Source organism: Entelurus aequoreus, linkage group LG13 (assembly GCF_033978785.1).
Source record: "Entelurus aequoreus isolate RoL-2023_Sb linkage group LG13, RoL_Eaeq_v1.1, whole genome shotgun sequence".
Lineage (NCBI taxonomy): Eukaryota > Metazoa > Chordata > Actinopteri > Syngnathiformes > Syngnathidae > Entelurus > Entelurus aequoreus.
In genome coordinates this window covers 45988731-46011328 of record NC_084743.1, presented here as the reverse complement: position 1 = coordinate 46011328, position 22598 = coordinate 45988731, and the positions used below count along the sequence as shown (strand labels likewise).

At 39.6% G+C, this 22598-nt stretch overlaps 1 protein-coding gene across 1 annotated transcript in view; it reads left to right on the top strand.

The window, feature by feature from the left end:
- Nucleotides 1–22598, top strand: part of LOC133663875 (endothelin-converting enzyme-like 1) — a 176543-nt gene that overhangs the window by 42567 nt on the left and 111378 nt on the right. The window contains exons 3-5 of the mRNA XM_062068591.1: nt 3037–4218; nt 15391–15459; nt 15829–15939. Of these exons, the coding sequence (XP_061924575.1) occupies nt 3367–4218; nt 15391–15459; nt 15829–15939 (1032 nt within the window). The 5' untranslated portion in view covers nt 3037–3366. The remainder of the gene's footprint in view (nt 1–3036; nt 4219–15390; nt 15460–15828; nt 15940–22598) is intronic.

Genomic DNA, 22598 nt, shown 5'->3' with positions numbered 1-22598 from the left:
TAATGTTAAGAAAAATGAATGGGTAGATTAGATGGATAAATGGATGGAGGGATAGGTAGAACATGACATCAGCTATGAGGAGCTGATGCTAGGAATTGGGCTGCAACTATTAATCGATTTTAATCGATTAATTTAATGAGGGAAAAAGGCTTGATTTATATTCTGTTGTTTCAATTAATCTTTTAATAAGTGTAATGTTTCGGTGCAGGGGGAAGAAGACGGCACAGAATACAGCTCTATTTATTTATATATAATATTATGAAGTGTGAAAACTAACCCAAAATGTGTGTGTGTGCAACTATGTGAAGTGAGTATCTGTAGAGTGTTACCGGAAGTGTTGAGCAAGGTGCGCAAATCCAAGGGGGCAAGGCAAGCTTGGAGTTCCATGGGCAGGCGTGAGGTCAAGGGCAGGAGCGAGGCGTCAGAGTCCGTGTCCAAGCAAGAGGTCGAGATCCAAAGATACAGCCAGGGGAACCAGAGGGACTACGGGTAGACGAGACACACTGCTCGTGACGAGGAAACAGAGGAATGCTGCTGGATGACGACAAGGCACACGAGACAAATGAACACAAAGGGGAAGAAACACAGAGAGAATGTGCATAGAGCTAGAGATTGTTGGCTTACTGTACTGGAACAGGTCTCTACATTCTTAAGAAGCCCCGGAAGCTCATCAGCGACAGGTGTGTAGAGTGCTGATTGATTGCTGTTTGAAGTTGGAGTGCGCCCGGGCCGTGACATGTAACTAATAAAAAATTTCAAAATCCAGACTGCATGGACTGCCTGTAACTTTAAATATGTGGACATAGTTTACGTACGGCTGCTGCAACAGAGTGCAAATAAGAGCGGTGATGTGTGGGTGCAAACTGTTAAAAGTGCAGTTCCAATGTTGATGATGTGCATTTATTTAAACAATTTTCCCTAAAATAGGCGTTGAGGCTATGATGTGGGTTTTATTCGATTACTTGGTTAATGGAACAAACTAATCAATATCGTCAATTGCTAAAAATTGATAGCTGCAGCCCTAATGCAGACCTCAACAATGATCAATTGTTCTGATCTATATATATCAATAAAATATACAATTCGAGTCAGAAGTTTAAATACACTCAGCTAAAGCTTGAATGTCTTATTGATTTTCGGACGGTTATGATTTGTTAAAATTTATATTTTTCCATGGTGCAATTATCTTACTGCATCTTTTATGTGCATTTTTAACCTAAAACATTCACAAAGGTAATTTTCTGCAGATTTTTGACATTTCCAGGTGTTGTTCTGTAACCAATTACTCCTAAATATTTTTATCTGATCGCTTTCAAACGTTACCCTGACAGAATAGACACATGGAAGATGCTAAATTTCGAAGTGTTTAGGTTTTTATTATAGGACGTGGGCGAAGCAGGGCGACCAAGATTATCTTTCTCCATGGAACGTCACAACTTTACCGTAGAGCAGGGGTCCCGAATTCAAACACAACCAGTTAGCCTGTAAAAAAAAAAAAAATCTAGATTTTGGTAGTCGGTTATCATAATTTTACCGTAAAATTAAATAAAAACTGTACCAATGTTGTTTGTATGTTAAAATTCTGGTGACTGCTAAATGAACAGCCTGCCTCTTTGCTGCCCCGGACCATCTTATTACCTCACTTTTCACCACCTCAATAATTGTGCTCTGGACATTGCATTGCTGCAACATCAAAGTAACACCCATCAGACATCTGACTGTTCCCACCCCCACGCCTCTCTATTCGCAATCTTATTGACAATGCTAAACTGTAAACTATGGTCAACCTGCACTTCAATGCAGTTTCTATGCCGCTAGACAAAGCTCAAACAAAATCTCGTTGACATGTATGACTTAAGTGTTATTATGACAATGACAATAAAGGAATTGATGGATTGATTGATTGATTGACTGAGCTGCCAGCTTTTCACTGTAAAACATCTTTGGCCATTTTTTACGGTGCATTACTACAAATTGAACAGTACCCCTGTTATTTTTACTGCAAAATTCTGGGGATTGAGCTGCTATTTTTTTTTACCATAAAATCTGCAATATCTGTATTTACAGTGCATTACTGTAAATGGAAAAATGGTACCACTGATGATTTTACGGTACATTTTAGGTGACTGAGCTGCTAGGTTTTTACAGTAAAAAATACTTTTTTCACACTGTAGCCTTGTGGACATTCAATCAACGGTTGTACAGCTTGAAAGAGGTCAGTATGAATATGTACTGAAATCATGGTATTGCAATCTAATAGAGAATATCTCACTTGCACCCCTGGTGGTGAAATCTGTCAAAATTAGGGTGGTCCCAAAAAGGGAGGATTTTTCAAATTGACTGGCCAATCAAAAAGAGACCACGGGCAAAACTTGGCCTGCGGCCCCCACTTTGGGCATCCCTACTCTAGTGGCATACTGGAAACAAATGGTTCTTGTTGACCGTGATTGGATTATACCTGTATGCTACAACATTACGTGGCACTGTGGTGGCAGCCGTATTCAATAAAAAAAAAAAAATGTTACCAACGTGTGTTTGTTTGTACTATAACCAAGTGTATAAAAATCGAGACCTATTTTTCGTGAATTTTTTTTCATCTAAAACTCAATCATCCTAGCACCAGGGCGTACAAAAAGGCACCGCTGTACATCATACTGAAGCTAAATTTATTTGTTGTGCTTAGAAGATTTTATTGCTGTCCCCTAGGATCCTGACGGAATTAAATCTTAAATTCATTTAGCTCTTTTAATCATAGATCGAAGTCTGCACCCCTTGAGTGCTCTTTAATTTTCAGCACTAATAGATTTTGCCGAGCCTGCCCCTAAATTTCAGGTTGAAGCCAAACTACTATCGCTTATTTCCCATATTTCCATCCAAGGACCTCACTTCCCCAACAGTATGACTGGCACACAATAGAATTACCGTACATAGAATATGTGTGAAAACTGCCAAAATGTTTAATTCCCTGTTGTTCAATATTTCTCTCACGCTCTAAAGCCCCCTCCCAAAATCTTTTATTTTTATTTTTATCGACAGGTGACTTGGAACAGGTTGGAGGGGAGGAGAGGAAGATAATCAATTGAAAAGGAGCAAAGAGAAAGAGGATGAGCCACATAACGAGCGACACCCAGGAGGTTTCCCATTCCCAATGGAAGTCCTCATCCTGCCTACTCATGGTTTGAAAAGGCAAGGCAAAGACAAGGCAGCCTAAAGAAGACCTTGTCCTCTTTGCTTTGCCCTGCGTGAACGCCCTATATTTAGCTCTGCCGGAGTCATGGTTTTAATCTGAACACAAAAATAAGTCTTTAATCTCCCACCCTACACAGCCGTCTGCTATTGCCATCTAATTCCTAACATCCCATTGTCATGGAGAAGACGTATTCACTAACCGCCCACTATGATGAGTTCCAGGAAGTGAAATACGGCGGCCGCTACAGCAGTGACATCCTCAGTAACGGCATGACCCTTCACTTGGGTGGCAGTCTGGACCGACATATCGGGCGCGCCCGGGGAGGAACGTGGTCAAACGGTCGCAATAGAGATGCGAGCGGCACCGGCGGCGGTCTCCCTCGATGGAGCCGGAGGGAGATTTGCCTCCTCTCTGCTTTGGTCTTCGCAGCGGGCATGTGTGTGATTTTGGCCAGCATGCTGGCCCTGAAATATATTTCCTTGGAGGCGCAGCAGGACCCACAGTGCAGGCAAGACTGCCAGCAAACACGCGCACTGCTGCGGGCTGCACGCTTTGTCCAAGCCAATATCGACCCCACCATCCAACCCTGCCAGGACTTTTACTCCTTCGCCTGCGGGGGCTGGTTGAGGCGTCACGCCATCCCAGAAGACAAGCTCAGCTATGGCATCATCACAGCCATAGGGGAGCACAATGAAGAGAAGCTACATCGCATCCTTCTGGAGCCCGTTCGGAGGCGTGAGCCCGATTCGGCCGAGCGCAAGGTCAAGGAATTTTACAGATCTTGTGTCAACATCCAAGAGATTGACAAGCTGGGTTCTGACCCCATGACTGAGGTGATAGACAGCTGCGGAGGGTGGGATCTAGTTGGCGCTCCCCCTGGTGCTGCTGGCTGGGAGAAAGAGGGTGCCCCGCAAAGGCCGGACTTCAATGAGCTGCTGTACAGGACGCAGGGCGTGTACAGCACTGCGGTCTTCTTCTCGCTCACCGTCAATGTGGACGACAAAAACTCCTCTCGAAATGCTATCAGGGTGAGAAACGGGATGAATATGCATATGTGAGCCAAGTGCTTGTGTATGTGTGTGTGTGTGTGTGTGTGTGTGTGTGTGTGTGTGTGTGTGTGTGTGTGTGTGTGTGTGTGTGTGTGTGTGTGTTCTCTTGTATTTCTGCCCTTCTTGAGACACCAACAAGGAAAAGTACCTTCCATATGAGGACCGGTGAAAAAGTTAGGACCGAAATCATGGTGCCAATACGGAAAATCATTGCATCTAATAGAGAATGTCTCATTTGCACTTCTGGTGGTGAAATCTATCAACATTAGGGTGGTGCCAAAAAGGAGGAATTTTTCAAATTGACTTTATGTCTGTTTTAAAAGTGCTCCCCCTCTGGCCAACATATGTGATAACAAGTGTGTGTAAGAAATTGAAATGCGCCCCCTTTGGCCAAAATTAATTTGAAAAAATAAATATGTTTATAGAGACACTGTAATACCTTGAAGTATTTTATATATTTTATATTTGCATAGTATGTATATATTATTAATGTTGTAAATACAAATATTTATCTAGAAAGGGGGTCCTAAAGATTTAGGCATTTTTCGGAGGTCTCAGGAAGGAAACAAATACACAAATGTGTGTGTGTGTGTGTGCGTTCTTGTATTTCTGCCCCTCTTGAGACACCAACAAGGAAAAGTACCTTCCATATGAGGACTGAACAAGTTAGGACATAAATCATGGTCCCGATACGGAAAACCATTGCATCTAATAGAGAATGTCTCATTTGCACCCCTGGTAGTGAAATCCATCAAAATTAGGGTGATCCCAAAAAGAAGGGATTTTTCAAATTGACTGTGTGTCGTTTTAAAAGTGCTCCCGCCGCTGATCAACATATGAAATAACAAGTGTGTGTAAGAAATTGAAATGCGCCCCCTTTGGCCAAAATTAATTAACAAAATAAAATAAATATGTATGTAGAGACATACTGTCATAACTTGAAGTAAATAATGAAGATTAAAAAACAATTACAAACACAAAATTCACTAATAGCAGTGTTTTTCTCCCAATGTGTCGACTTTTTTGTTATAAAATTTGGAACAATTTCACATATTCTTTCTGTTTCTGTAATATTGCAATATTTTCTTGTAAAATTATTACTTTTTTGTGTAAAATTATTACTTTTTAATGGTGACATTTGTCGTATAAAATTCAGACTTTTATCACAATATTGCCAATTTTTTGGTTGTTCTTGTAAAATAGTGACATTTTTTGAATAAAATTATGACTTATGTGATAATTTCGCCAAGTAAAAATTCTGATTATTATAGTATTGCCAACATTTTTTACGTTTTCTTATAAAATTGTGACTTTTGTCAAGTAAAATTACGACTCTTTTCATAAAATTTGAAGTGTTTCTTGTGAAATTGTGACCTTTTTGTTGTGAAATTCCAACAAATTTTTCACAACAAGCTTTTTTATATTTGCACAGAATGTATATATTATTAATGTTGTAAATACAAATCTTTATATATCTAGAAAGGGTGGTTCTAAAGAGGTAGGCATTTTTTGGAGGTCTCAGGAAGGTAACAAATACAAGTGTGTGTGTGTGTGCGTGTGTGTGTGTGTGTGTGTGTGTGTGTGTGTGTGTGTGTGCGTGTGTGTGCACTATTATATTGAGTGGGTTAATCCTCTGAGATAATACAGATCGTGCAAATCACATATTACAATATGTTTGATCAGTCGACATGTGTTGCAGTATTATTAACTCCATCATTATCACTAAGCAACATAAAACGACAACAACGACCCCAGCCGGCACTAGACATTGATACAAAATTGTTTATACATGCATGTCCTTTAAAACTGACTTTGAAACAATGTTGCAAAATCGTTGTATTTGTAAATTGAAACGAGGTTGGTGTCAAACGTTGAATCCACGTTGATGGTTGGGAAATGACCAAATTTAAATGGTCAAATCAACGTCACAAACTGACGTTGAATACATGTCTTCAAAAAGCATGTTGTTTCAACGTTGTGTTGTAGAATATTGGTTGGGAATGTACCAAATTTCAATGGTCAAATCAACATCAGAACCCAACATTGAATAAATGTTGTCAAAAAGGATGTTGTTTCAACGTTAGATTTGAGCTACTCAAAATCAGGACCTAATTCAACAAGTTCTTAGCGTTGTTTTAAGGTCGTGTACCAGCTGGGACATAACTACTGACTGGTTAAACAGCTTTACACCTGAACACAGTGACTTTCAGTTCAGTGCAAATAAGCTTCAAAATAAAAGTACGGCAACATTAACCTGGATTCTACTCAACTCACAAAATGTGCCCATTTAAAGCATGTTATTGTTGCTCCATATAAAAAAAAAAAGACTAAACCAAAAACTATAAGAACCGAAAAGTGTACAAATTGCAGTTGTGGCTGAATAAGCATTCTGACGCTTAGGCTGTCAACCACACCTGTCTTGCATAAATATATACACAAAAGAGCTTCGGGAATAATGGGATTTTAAAACAAATGCTAAGGAGGTTGCTGTATCCACATTAAACCGATGAGTGATATCATAGGCCTTTCTAAACAATGCTTTAGTACTATATCTACTGCCTGATGTATTACATGTTTGAGGGTATTAAAAGGGTCATATTATGATTGTTTTTCTACAAACCCCGTTTCCATATGAGTTGGGAAATTGTGTTAGATGTAAATAGAAACGGAATACAATGATTTGCAAATCATTTTCAACCCATATTCAGTTGAATATGCCACAAACACAGTATATTTGATGTTCAAACTGATAAACATTTTTTTTGCCAATAAACATTAACTTTAGAATTTGATGCCAGCAACACATGACAAAGAAGTTGGGAAAGGTGGCAATAAATACTGATAAAGTTGAGGAATGCTCATCAAACACTTATTTGGAACATCCCACAGGTGAACAGGAAAATTGGAAACAGGTGGGTGCCATGATTGGGTATAAAAGCAGATTCCATGAAATGCTCTGTCATTCACAAACAAGGATGGGGCGAGGGTCACCACTTTGTCAACAAATGCATGAGCAAATTGTTGAACCGTTTAAGAAAAAAATTTCTCAACCAGCTATTGCAAGGAATTTAGGGATTTCACCATCTACGGTCCGTAATATCATCAAAGGGTTCAGAGAATCTGAAGAAATCTCTGCACGTAAGCAGCTAAGCTGGTGACCTTCGATCCCTCAGGCTGTACTGCATCGACAAGCGACATCAGTGTGTAAAGGATATCACCACATGGGCTCAGGAACACTTCAGAAACCCACTGTCAGTAACTACAGTTGGTCGCTACATCTGCAAGTGCAAGTTAAAACTCTCCTATGTAAGGTGAAAACCGTTTATCAACAACACCCAGAAACGCAACTTAAGCTGTACATCAAGCAAGAATGGGAAATAATTCCACCTGAGAAGCTTAAAAAATGTGTCTCCTCAGTTCCCAAACGTTTACTGAGTGTTGTTAAAAGGAAAGGCCATGTAACCCAGTGGTGAACATGCCCTTTCCCAACTACTTTGGCATGTGTTGCAGCAATGAAATTCTAAGTTAATTATTATTTGCAAAAAAAAAAAAAAGTTTATGAGTGCATTCAATTGAATATGGGTTGAAAAAGATTTGCAAACCATTGTATTCCGTTTATATTTACATCTAACACAATTTCCCAACTCATGTGGAAACGGGGTTTGTACATTCAAAACACTTCTTTGTGGTCTACATAACATGTAATGGTGGTTCTTTTGTCAAAATTTTGCATAGATTTTGTTTTACAGACCATCTTCAAATCGCTCTCTGACATTCTCTACAGGTTGCGACGTTCAGTGCGTGGTCTTATTTATGTGCCTCCACTTCCACTGCATTTTCTTCCCATCAGCCATGTTTTAGTTTTTAGCGCTTCCACATGGAGTCGACTGACAGATACAAGTTAGAACTATACGCTCCTTTGTATTAGAAATGGCAACAGCGGAAGATGCATGTGCATGTACGAGACAGTCTGCCCCACAACAAGAGGGTAGACAAAAATAAAGAACTTATTGACTATAGCGTCGGACAACAATGGCGGACTCGCGCAAAGCTTTTTGAGTAAAAAAATATTACCATATATGGATAATCCGCTGACAACCCCAATTGGGAAAATGTCACAAACGGTGCAAATCCCAAAAGGCTTGTTTAGAGGAAGTTTGAAGGAAGGCAAGATTGTTTTATATATGGTTTGATTTCAAATTTTAGGGACTTATGCATATCTCAAATACACAAAAACAGGTGTCAATATGTAAGGAAAGTTGGTTTTGCATAAAAGGTACACTTTAAAACACATGCAATCTTTATAGCACATGCAAAGCTGATCTACTAAGCTTGTGCGCTGATGATTATAGTGCGTCTCTTAAATGTGCAAAATAGAGTGCAATCTATTTAGAGTCTATGTCTTCATGTATATGCACTCGAAGGAGATGCAAATATTATCATTAAGCACTCGCAATGTGATTTAGCAGGACTGAGACTGTTTTGCAGCCACTCTTTTTCTTGTATATTTGGCACGTCTAGAAAGTGCATGCAAACTGTGTCTTACACACAGCCTGCGAGAAAGGATGCAATCGCCCTGCAAAGACAAACGATGGTGAGACATTCCTCTCTCTGTGGGTAACCGGTGGTATTTTCCTCTCTGCGTTGTGTGAGGACCGACACCAGGGTTACTGCACAGGTGCACTTCACTTACATCTATTAACGTTAACAGGAAATACAATATTTTGTCGTCAATATGTTTGCCATACAGTACAGGCCAAACGTTTGAACACACCTTCTCCTCATTCAATGTGTTTTCTTTATTTTCATGACTATTTAGTATGAATGAACACATGTGGAGTTATGCACTTAACAAAAAAAGGTGAAATAACTGAAAACGTTTTATATTATAGTTTCTTCAAAATAGCCACTCTTTGCTCTGATTACTTCTTTGCACACTCTTGGCATTCTTTCGATGAGCTTCAAGCACACCTGTAAAGTGAAAACAATTTCAGGTGACTACCTCTTGAAGCTCATCGAGAGAATGCCAAGAATGTGCGAAAAAGTAATCAGAGCAAAGGGTGGTTATTTTGAAGAAACTAGAATATAAAACATGTTTTCAGTTATTAAATTGTTTACAAGTACATAACTCCACATGTTTTCATTCATAGTGTTGATGCCTTCAGTGACAACCTACAATGGAAATAGCCATAAAAATAAAGAAAACACATTGAATGAGAAGGTGTGTCCATTCTTTTGGCCTATACTGTATATCGGGTTCCTACACAAAATACAGTGATTAAAAACACTGATTAAAACAAATTGAACTGATTCGTTTTGGTGTCTGTTGGTTCTTTTTAATGGTATTTGTTTTTTTTCATGTAGGAGATATATTAATAATATATAAAACATGTATAGCAAAATGCATTTTCTGTCATTTGGTGTGATTTGTATTATTATTTATTAATTGCTAAAAAAAAATAGGTTATGTTGTCTTGATCGCAAAAGCAAGTGCAATTTTTTTTATAGAGCCCAATTTGTACACAAGGCAATTCAAAGTGCTGTACTGAAAATTACAAGACGGCAACACTAAAACTATAATAATCATAAAAGTAATCATAGCTCATATTAAACATGTAGAATAAAATCGTCATAAAACTATTATAATTCAAGTGTAGGTAGAATACTTTCAGTTGCCATATGCACAATTAAAGACCTACTGAAACCCACTACTACCGACCACGCAGTCTGATAGTTTATATATCAATGATGAAATCTTAACATTGCAACACATGCCAATACGGCCGGGTTAACTTATAAAGTGCAATTTTAAATTTCCCGCTAAACTTCCGGTTGAAAACGTCTATGTATGTTGACGTATGCGCGTGATGTCAATAGTTAAACGGAAGTATTGGTACCCCATTGAATCCAATACAAAAAAGCTCTGTTTTCATCTCAAAATTCCACAATATTCTGGACATCAGTGTTGGTGAATCATTTGCAATTTGTTTAATGAACAATGAAGACTCCAAAGAAGAAAGTTGTAGGTGGGATCGGTGTATTAGCGGCTAGCTGTAGCAACACAACCAGGAGGACTTTGACTTGGATAGCAGACGCGCTATCCGACGCTAGCCGCCGACCGCAACGATGATCGGGTGAAGTTCTTCGTCCTTCCGTCGATCGCTGGAACGCAGGTGAGCATGGGTGTTGATGAGCAGATGAGGGCTGGCTGGCGTAGGTGAAGCGCTAATGTTTTTATCATAGCTCTGTGAGGTCCCGTTGCTAAGTTAGCTTCAATGGCGTCGTTAGCAACAGCATTGTTAAGCTTCGCCAAGCTGGAAAGCATTAACCGTGTATTTACAGGTCCAAGGTTTAATAGTATTGTTGATTTTCTGTCTATCCTTCCAGTCAGGGGTTTATCTCTTTTGTTTCTATCTGCATTTAAGCATGATGCTATCACGTTAGCTCCGTAGCTAAACAGCTTCGCCGATGTATTGTCGTGGAGATAAAAGTCACTGTGAATGTCGATTTCGCGTTCTCGACTCTCATTTTCAAGAGGATATAGTATCCGAGGTGGTTTTAAAATACAAATCTGTGATCCACAATAGAAAAAGGAGAAAGTGTGGAATCCAATGAACCCTTGTACCTAAATTACGGTCAGAGCGAAAAAAGATACATCCTGCACTGCACTCTAGTCCTTCACTCTCACGTTCCTCATCCACAAATCTTTCATCCTCGCTCAAATTAATGGGGTAATCGTCGCTTTATCGTCCGAATCGCTCTCGCTGCTGGTGTAAACAATGGGGAAATGGGAGGAGCCCTTCAACCTGCGACGTCACGCTACTTCCGGTACAGGCAAGGCTTTTTTTTATCAGCGACCAAAAGTTGCAAACTTTATCGTCGTTGTTCTCTATTAAATCCTTTCAGCAAAAATATGGCAATATCGCAAAATCATCAAGTATGACACATAGAATGGATCTGCTATCCCCGTTTAAATTTTAAAAAAATGATTTCAGTAGGCCTTTAAATAAAAGTGTTTTCAGCCTGACTTTGAACATTGCCAATATTGAGGCCTGTCTCACATCTTTGGGAATACAATTCCAGATTTTAAGAGCATACAACTGAAACACAGCCTCACCATGTTTCATCCTGACTCTGGGCACCAGCAGGAGACCACTCCCTGAGGTGCATATGTCTCTAACATGTCAGAGATGTACTTTGGAAAAGACTTGTACACAAGTAGAGCTGTTTTAATGTCTATTATGTGAGCAACAGGAAGCCAGTGCAGTGCACTGGACTAATATGGTCGTATTTCCTGGTTCTAGTCAGGACTCGAGCAGCAGCATTTGGGATGTACTGCAGCTGCTTTAGAGCTCGCTTAGAGAACCCAGTGAAAATGCCATTATAGTAGTCTAACCTGCTGGAGTCAAAGACATGGATTAGTTTTTCTAAGTCTGATTTGATAATAATAATAATTTATACAGTGCTTTTCTATACACTAGACCAGGGTTCCCGAAACTTTTTGACTCGGGGGCCGCATTGGGTTAAAACAAGATACTGCGGCGCGAGCGCGATGATGTCACGTTATCGATGGTAAAATGCATTTTTAGACAATATGATTTGCCTGAGCGGCTAGGAGACACAGAGAGTAACAAGCGGTAGAAAACGGATTAGAAAGGACAGATTTTTAAAAAAAAATAATATAGGAAAATAAAAAAATATATATATATTTTTTTTTTAACTTGGGACTTCCCGCGGGCCGTGGTTTGGGGACCCCTGCACTAGACACTCAAAGCGCGCACAGACAAGTGAGAGCCCAATATTCATTCACTCCACATTCCCAATGTAAGCTGGCAGCGGCGGGAATGAAACCTAGAGCCCTCAATTTGCTGGCATGACCGCTCGACCCACCGCGCCACGCATTAATCCTCTGATTTTGGTAATGTTTCTTGGTGGTGAAAAAGCTGCTGATGTCATTGACTTAATGTAGCTGTTAAAGTTCAGGTCTGAGTCCATTATTACCTCCAAATTTCTAACCTGATCATTATGTTTCAGGGAAAGGGTGTCAAGGTGACTAATAGTAGTTGATCTTTGCCTGTGTGGGCCAAAAACAATGATTTCAGTTTTGTCTGAGTTTAGCTGAAGAAAATTATTTTGCATTCTGCCATGCACACAATGATCTGTTCGATGCAGCGACAAAGTGAATCTACAGGCCGACAGTCACCTGCTGTCAGTGACATGTAGCTCCTCCGAGTGTCATCTGCATAGGACACTTTGAAGCTGCTTATTAGCTGGCCTATTGGCAGCATCCATCCATCCAACCATTTTCTACCGCTTATCCTTTTCGGGGTCGCGGGGGGTGCTGGAGCCTATCTCAGCTGCATTCGGGCGGAAGGCGGGGTACACCCTGGACAAGTTGTCACCTCATCGCAGGGCCAACACAGATAGACAGACAACATTCACACTCACATTCACACACTAGGGCCAATTTAGTGTTGCCAATCAACCTACTATTGGCAGCATGTACAAGTTAAACACTAAGGGTCCCAGTATAGAGCCCTGGGAAAACCCACAGGCCATAGCCATTTGGTCAGAGACACAGTTATCAATTTCAACAAAGTTATTTTGTGACCGAGATAGGACTTGAACCAGATATTCCCACCCAGTTTTGTAACCTCTGTAATAAGATGGTATGGCCAGCTGTGTCAAAGGCAGCGCTCAGATCCAGCAGGACATAGACTGAGATTTTTTCTGCGTAGGTGCTCAGGCGGATACCATTTGTCACCTTGATCAGCGCTTTTTCAGTGCGGTGATGGGCCTAAAGCCTGGTTGGAAAGTATCAAATACATTGTTGTACAGAAAACTTTTATATCGCCCAGAAAAGGTGGTTCATATTATATTTGTCTGCTGCATATTCCACACCAAAAAGCACAGCTGGTTGGACCGATGGAGCATATGACGTCATAAATTTGGAGCGTCTCCATAGGCCCAACTGTATAGTACTGGCAAAATCCTCATTTGAATGGCGATCTGCACCACTTTTGCTTTTGTTATCAATTGTGCGCGCAATCTTAGTAGATCACCCGCAACACGCCAAGTAATAGAAACAAAATGTTTTTACTTTGTGCAATTTATTTGGCACTAGTAATTTGGATCTTAGTAGATGAAGCCCAGAATGTTATCATTTTTGTTTTGTGCATGTGTATTAGTAGTACAAGTTGCTTCCATGGGTGGACCAGTAATGGGGCGGGATAAAATGCTCGCAGCTCATTTGAACATGAGCGCCCTCTAGGAAGCCATCTATCGGTGACATACAGCAGCTTTCATTTTTTGTTAAGACAACGTAAAAAATATTTGTACATGGATGAAAGTTTTATTGTCATTGTAGTCAAGACATACAACGAAATGACTGCAGAAGCTCTGTTAGATAAAAACATGAACAATATCTTATGAAAACACAAGAACAAGGGGCAGGGTGACAGTTACATCAACATTATAATGTAATATGGGAAAAATTATTAGAGTTTACACTAGAGATATCCGAAAATATCGGCCTGCAGATATTATCGGCCGATAAATGCTTTAAAATGTAATATCGGAAATTATCGGTATCGTTTTTTTTATTACCCGTATCGTTTTTTATTTATTTTATTTTTTATTAAATCAACATAAAAAACACAAGATACACTTACAATTAGTGCACCAACCCAAAAAACCTCCCTCCCCCATTTACACTCGTTCACACTCATTCACACAAAGGGGTTGTTTCTTTCTGTTATAAATATTCTGGTTCCTACATTTAATATCTATATAGATCAATACAGTCTGCAAGGGATACAGTCCGTAAGCACACATGATTGTGCGTGCTGCTGGTCCACTAATAGTACTAACCTTTAACAGTTAATTTTACTAATTTTCATTAATTACTAGTTTCTATGTAACTGTTTTTATATTGTCTTACTTTCTTTTTTATTCAGGAAAATGTTTTTAATTTATTCATCTTATTTTATTGTATTATTATTTTTTAAAAGGACCTTATCTTCACCATACCTGGTTGTCCAAATTAGGCATAATAGTGTGATAATTCCACGACCTTACATATCGGTATCGGTTGATATCGGTATCGGTTGATATCGGTAATTAAAGAGTTGGACAATATCGGATATCGGCAAAAGGCCATTATGGGACATCCCTAGTTTACACGTATCACACCAATTACAACAGTAAAAATAAACTCACCCTCATGCAGAATCAGGGGAATCAGTGCAGTTCATTTTTACTAGCTTACCTTACCAATGATGGAGGAGGTTCAAATAAGTGCAATAGTGTGGGACTATTTAAAAAAAACATACCGGAAGACAAAAAAATGTAATTGATTTAATTTCAAACACATTTCTTGGCTGCCCACGGGTTTGAAACCACTTCTTGATGTCACTTCTGGTGTATATTTTGCTTATTTTCTTCTGTTTTTTTTATCCTCCCTTGTTGATGCTGGTTCTTTTGAAAAGTACACATACCCGCTCAATGCTTTCATGGTCCCATGAGACGTACAGTAAAGCATGACAGAGCTCTGAAGTTTTACCCGACTTTCCGGAAAACGTTGGAAACATTGTGATTTGCGCGACCTTGGGGCATTTGACTTTATGTATTTTATGGGACTTTTTCAGTATCAATATTTTTCTTCCATGACAGGCCAGAGAAAATGGAAATGTTACCACTTCACAGTGATGGGTTTATTTTGAGCCCTCACTTCAGTTATAAAATATGGCATCTTTTCCTGCAGTAAAGAGTTGATACAATATGTCGTCACAAGCAAAACCTTTTACAATAATGTCATTGCAATGAGGAACACATGTGTCTATAATGTTAGAATTTAATGTGCAAACCCGAAGCCCTACATTTCGCATTCATTTTGAGTAGCATTAATATTCAAAGGGCTGGAAGAAGCTCAAATAAATGTGATGATAATCAGTTGGAGGAGGATTTATTAGCTTGTAAATATTGGCACTATTTTTGATCATCATATTAAAATCTCTGTGTGTGTGCGTGCGTGTGCATGCATCTGTGTGTGTGTGTGTGTGTGTGTGTGTGTGTGTGTGTGTGTGTGTGTGTGTGTGTGTGTGTGTGTGTGTGTGTGTGTGTGTGTGTGTGTGTGTGTGTGTGTGTGTAAAGATTGATCAGGAGGGACTAACACTGCCTGAGAGGAGCCTCTACTTGGGTGAGGATGAGGACAGTGTGAAGGTAAAAAAACTCTACCTTCCAGTTTATTGTGACCATCCATCATTTTCTTTTTTCCATTACTATTTGTTTCCATGCACTTCCGCCTTTCTGCTCTCACTTCCTGTTTTACCACTACCATTTTTAACCCCCTTCCTTCATGATTCCTTCCTGCATCCGTCACTGTCACCGAGTTCACTGTTCCTTCCCTCGCTTCTTTGCCTCCCATCCCCACTTATGTCTTCACCCCTCACTCGTCCGCATTAATCCACCTGTTTTCTCCTGTCTCTCACTGCGCTTTTGTTGTGCTGTCCACCTCGCCGCGTCACTTCATCACCTGCTGTTATCGATGATGCTCCGTCCCTCAAATAGTGCTGTCCTTGTTCCTCTCAGATCTTGGCGGCCTACAAGGCCTTGATGGAGCGCTTACTGAGCATGCTGGGGGCTCACAACGCTACACAAAAGTCCAAAGAGATTATAGAGCTGGAGACCCGTCTGGCCAATGTGAGTTGATTTTGATGTTTCTGTGTAAGCATATGTGTGTTACAACGTTTTCCAGATTATGTTCGCAATTCTATAAATTATTAATTTAGCCGTCCGTTGTTTATCGCAGACAAGAGTTAAATTAATTTCCGAGAAGTACGTTTAATATTAATACATCAAATTATTTCATAGATAAAGCATAAACAATAAAATATTTTTGAACAATAATACAGCCTTCTAAATATGAAATAATATAGTCACCTTTACACTTGTTTCATGCTTGTAGTGGCCTCAAGTGTGTTCTACTGTAGATTACAGTCCTCACCGGTACAATCAGAATCAGAAATACTTTATTAATCCCCGAGGGGAAATAAAGATTTTCAGCACAATCCCATTCAAGAACAGACAAACATTACAGGGAGACAGAACAGGATCGCTGACGGGTCTGCCAACTTCCGGCCCCCTTTACTAAAAATATGAGAAACAGGTAAACGCTGTGGAGGACGGGGGGTGAGAGAAAAAAAATTCAATCTAAGCCTGGGCCCCTGGAGAGGGGGTCCAGACTGAGGCCAAAGTAAAAAATAAAAACACCTAATAGCCATAGCACACGTAAACATGTGTGTAAGAGGGAAACATCAAAGAACACAAAGGATATTCAAGACATTAAAAGAGCAGAGCTGATGCAACCAGTCACTTCTACACACAGCCACAAAAGTAAAACAACAACAACAAAAAACATATACACTGTGGTGGCCTCTGCGGTGTTCCACGCATCGTCTGCTGGGGTGGGTGGTGCATGGCCAGAGACAGGAGCAGACCCAACAAAGCAACCAAGAGAGCCGACTCCACCCTCGGCCATACTTGCCAACCTTGAGACCTCCGAATTCGGGAGATGGGGGGGGGGTATATTGTAGCGTCCTGGGAGAGTTAGTGCTGCAAGGGATTCTGGGTATTTGTTCTGTTGTGTTTATGTTGTGTTACGGTGCGGATGTTCTCCCGAAATGTGTTTGTCATTCTTGTTTGGTGTGGGTTCACAGTGTGGCGCATATTTGTAACAGTGTTAAAGTTGTTTATACGGTCACCCTCAGTGGGACCTGTATGGCTGTTGATCAAGTATGCCTTGCATTCACTTATGTGTGTGTAAGAGCCTGATATATTATGTGACTGGTCCGGCACGCTGTTTGTATGGAGGAAAAGCGGACGTGACGACAAGTTGTAGAGGATCCGTGCGGGTGTGACTTCATCATGGCGTGAAGATGTGTTAGCCTCCAGCTCCTGCTTAAACTCTACCTTTTTGACATGCACCCGACCTGTATTTTACGAGCATCTAACCGCTGGTAAATTTATTTTCTACAACTACGACTCATAAAAAACTCGCTTCACCACAATAATGCCTCCCAAATCTGCAAAACCACAAGAGAAGGCAGAGGTCGATGCTGCAGCCGTTAGCAAGGCTGAGCTGATAGCCATACTGTCGGACCATAGATCAACCTTGCTAACAGAGCTTAAAACATCCTTTAACGAGGTGAACGAGAAACTGGACGGACTTCAAAACACAGTCAACAGTCATAACCACAGACTGTCCTCTCTGGAAGAAAATGCCGATTCGATACATCAGCGATTGGAGCAGGTGGAGGCTGTTTGTGACATGCTACAGACTGACAACCAGAAGCTAAAGGCTAAGCTCACCGACCTGGAGGGAAGGAGCAGGCGGAGTAATGCCCGGCTAGTTGGCTTACCCGAAGGGATAGAAGGCCCGCAACCTACCAAGTTTTTCTCCATGCTGCTGAAAGAAGTACTTGGTGAGGAAGTATTCGCCTCTCCACCTGAGCTGGACCGCGCTCATCGCAGCCTGGCTCCCAAGCCGAGACACGGGGACAAGCCCCGACCTATCCTGCTTTCTTTTCATCGCTTCCAGAGCAAAGACCTGCTGATTCGGGAGGCAAGGAAGAGGGGTACGCTGCAATATCACGGGCACACGTTCAGAGTGTATGAGGACTACTCTCCAGAGGTAGTGAAACAGCGGAGGGCTTACCGGACTGTGATGGCGTCATTGTACAAGATGGGACTCAAACCCTCGCTACTTTACCCGGCCAAGCTCCGCATCACACAGACGGACGGCATCCGCGTTTGGCTCGGATCAGTAGCCGAGGCAGACAGCTACATCAAGGCGTATAAAGACTCTCCATAACGGTCTCATCAACAAAGTGTGTTTATGAGTCACAGTGAGTTTAAGACCTGAACTATATAATCATATTAAGTGTGTGTGTGTGTTTAGTGTAAATGTTTCACTGGAGGTGGATACAAATGTGTCATTTGTACAAAGAAAAATAAATTAAAATATAATGGAAAGTGAATTAAAAAATATCTTTACTAATATTGGTAATAAGGAATCTGAATGTAGAAGTACTGATAATATTCATAGTAGAGAACTGTATAATAATTATAATCATATTCAACTAGATTTTTATGACAACATCAATTATAACTGTAATTCAAATGAGTTTGGCAGTGATATAGATCCAGACTGCAATCTTTACAATAACATTACCAGAAACTGTGAGTACTACACAGACGAACAATTTAAATGTGTGAATATGGACAAATCTTTTACTGTAATACATTTTAATAGCCGAAGCTTGTATAAAAATGTTGACAATATTAGTGAATATCTGAGCCAGTTCAAAAAATTTAGTATTGTTGCAGTCTCAGAGACTTGGCTCGATGAGAACAAGTGTTGTGATATGAGATTGGATGGTTATGAATTATTCACCACAAACAGAGTTGGAAAAAGGGGAGGAGGAGTAGCACTTTTTGTAAATCATGATTTAAAATGTTGGAAAATTGACAGCAAATCAACTGCTATAGCTGGAATTTTTGAATGTATTACTGTAGAAATTGAAGTAGAAAAATCAAAAAAAATAAATGTTAGTTGTGTTTATAGAACACCTGGATCATGTCTAGACACATTTAATCAAAAATTGGACTATTTGTTTAATAAGTCAAACAAGCTCCATATTGTGTGCGGTGATTTTAATATTAATCTTCTGAATCCCATGGACAGTACCAAAACAACCGATTTTATAACAGGATTGTACAGTAATAATTTTTTTCCCCTTATCATAAAACCTACCAGAATAACAGTAGACTTTGCCACACTGATAGATAACATTTTCACCAATCAACCTGAGAATCAAATAACAGCAGGACTACTACTCAATGACATAAGTGATCATCTACCTGTATTCAGTATTTTCCACAATTTCTTTGATCAGAGAGGGACCAAAAAAGCAGTTCAATATAGATTTGTTAGACATCAAACGCCAGAAACTATGGCAGCATTCAAGTCTGAGTTATGTGCTCAAGACTGGGGGGAGGTTTACACCTCCACAGACCCAGATGAGGCATACGAACATTTTCTCAACATTTTCATAACATTGTATGATAAGCACTGTCCAATGAAAAAACATTACATTAAGGACAGCACTGTTAAGGACAAACCATGGATCACAAAGGGACTATTGAAGTCCTGCAAAAAGAAAAATTATCTTTACAGAAGACATTTAAAGCACAGAACCAAAGAAACTGAACACAAATATAAAACGTATAAAAATAAGTTAACACAAATAATAAAGCACAGCAAAAGAACATATTACTGTAACCTATTAGAACAACATAAAAATAGCATCCAGGGTACGTGGAAAGTTTTGAATGGTATCATTAAAAAAAACATGACAAATAAGGAACATCCAAGCTATTTCATAGAAAATAATCAAACTCTAAATGACCCTAAGGAAATAACGGATGCTTTTAACACCTTCTTTGTGAATGTTGGACCTAATTTAGCAAATGAAATTGTACAACCCGAAAACAGTGTCAAATTTAATGAACATACCATTCAAAGCAACTTAGAATCGTTTTTTATTTCCCCTGTCCATGAAAGTGAAATCACAGAAATTGTAAATTCTCAAGAAAACAAGAAGTCAACAGACTGCAGTGACTTGGACTTTTCTCTGATCAGGGAAATTGTTGATTTTATAGCTGTTCCCTTCACTTATGTATGTAATATTTCTTTTATAAAAGGTGTTTTCCCAAAGAAAATGAAAACGGCAAAAGTTATTCCCATCTTCAAAAGTGGAGATAAGCATCAGTTCACCAACTATAGGCCTATTTCTATACTCTCACAATTTTCAAAAATCCTTGAAAAATTATTTGTGTCAAGATTAGACAGTTTTATTGACAAGCAACACTTGCTAAGTGAACACCAATACGGCTTTCGACCAAACAGGTCCTCTTCCATGGCAGTGATGGAACTAGTTGAGGAGGTAACCACTGCAATTGATAAGAGGGAGTTTGTTGTTGGCGTTTTTATTGACCTGAGCAAGGCCTTTGACACCATCGATCATACATTGCTTTTAAACAAAATGCAGAGGTATGGTTTTAGAGGTCTTGCTCATGATTGGTTGAAAAGTTATCTTGGTGGCAGAGAACAGTACGTGCATATGAATAATGTAGATTCAGATAAAAAGATTATAACACATGGAGTACCCCAAGGTTCTGTATTGGGACCAAAATTGTTTTTATTGTACATTAATGATATCTGTAAAATCTTTAAAAAACTCAACTGTATTCTCTTTGCTGATGATACAAGTCTGTACTGTTCTGGGCAAGACCTTGGCCATCTCTTAGGGACTGTAGAGAGTGAACTCCACATACTAAAGCAATGGTTTGATGCCAATAAACTATCAATCAACCTAAATAAAACAAAATATATAATTTTTGGAAATAGGAAAAATAACAAACAGTGTCATATAAGAATTGATGATATGGAGATAGAAAGGGTGTATTCAACAAAATTTTTGGGAATCCATATAGATGATAAATTAAATTGGAAACTGCACATAAATATACTTAAGACAAAGATGGCAAAAAATATTGCTATGTTACATAAAATAAAAAACTCCGTAAATCAAAAGGCTCTTATCATGTTATATAATTCTTTTGTACTCCCTTATCTTAATTATTGTGTCGAAATCTGGGGTAACAATTACAAAACAAACATTAAATCTATATTCTTACTTCAAAAGAAAGCGATTAGAATTGTAAATTATGCAGATTATCATGACCATACCAATGCTCTGTTTATTAAATTAAAAACATTAAAACTGCACGATCTTGTTGACCTCAACACTGCTATTGTGACGTACAAAGCTCATAACCACATGCTGCCTGGGTGTCTACAGGAGAGGTTTAAACCCAGAGAGAATCCCTATGACCTCAGAGGTTCAGCTGTCTTCCAGAAAGCTAAGATAAGAACAAGCTTAAAAAGTAGATGTGTTTCTGTCAGGGGGGTTCAACTGTGGAACAGCTTGGATTATTCCTTAAAATGTTCCAGTTCTATTCACACATTTAAAAAACATTTTAAGACCAATGTCTTGAAAAAATATATCACTCTAGAATCAACACAGTAGTTAATTCTATGATCAATGTTTATTAAAATACTAAATGTGGGTTATAAAAAATAATGGAAGTACAATTGTTTGTATATAGTATATAAATTGGTACAAAGGTTTAACATGTCTACAAGGATATTTCACATGCCTTTACTGTGTATATAATTGAACTGTGTTTATGTTATATATAATGTGTATTTATAATATGTTGTACAATGGACATTCAATAATTTTCGGAAGTTTATTTTGTACTTGACATTGTTTATAGGGTTAGGCACAATAAGTGTTCAACTTCAGCCTAAACCCTTTCGGTCTGCAACATTTTCATTTTCAATTTAAGAATGTACAAACTGTTTGTTTATTTTGTTGACGATTGACCGAAGAATAATAAACTTGAAACTTGAAACTTGGATGCTAAAGGCAGTGCCTTTAAGGCACGCCCCCAATATTGTTGTCCGGGTGGAAATCGGGAAAAATTCGGGAGAATGGTTGCCTCGGGAGATTTTCGGGAGAGGCACTGAAATTCGGGAGTCTCCCGGAAAAAGTATGCCCTCGGCCGCCCACCAAAACTCGGCCAGTGTCCAGTCTGCACCGATGAGCAAGGATGCATCTAAAGAGACCGAGGTGTCCGATACCTCTCATTCAACCAAGAAACTGTGAAGCTTGTTAGTCCCGACGCTCAGCGCCAGCGCCGCAGCCCTGTCTCATCATCCGCATCTCCTCCAGTCTCTCCAAACGGACTGTGGTGTGGCAGAGACCCAGCATCTTATCTCCACGGCCAAAAGGCTCCCGGGAGGCAGATCCAGAAGTTCACACAAAAAAGCACCACAGAAGTCACGAAAGTGCCACGCCTTGTCACACAGTCCCAAAGTGTCCCGAACCAAAAGGCAAAAAAAAAACCACATGAAAACAAAAGGGAAAAATCAGGAACACAAAAGGATGACACAAGAGCAGAGATCTCCTGCCAACATCAGCCACTACAGCGGCGCCATCTTGGAAAAAAAAAAGCCTGGAAGATCTTTCAAGCTTCATTGCTACGGCCGTCGCCTGGCTACTAAAACACATCCACGATGTGGAAATACTTTGCCACATCCTGGCTAATTCCTCTAAATCAGAACTGCCCTTCCATGCGCTAAAACCACGGGTGTCGCTACAGTAAGAAGGGGATTCATATGGCCCCATTCGTCGCGGTTTACCTGACACATGAAATGTGATGGTTTCGGGTGT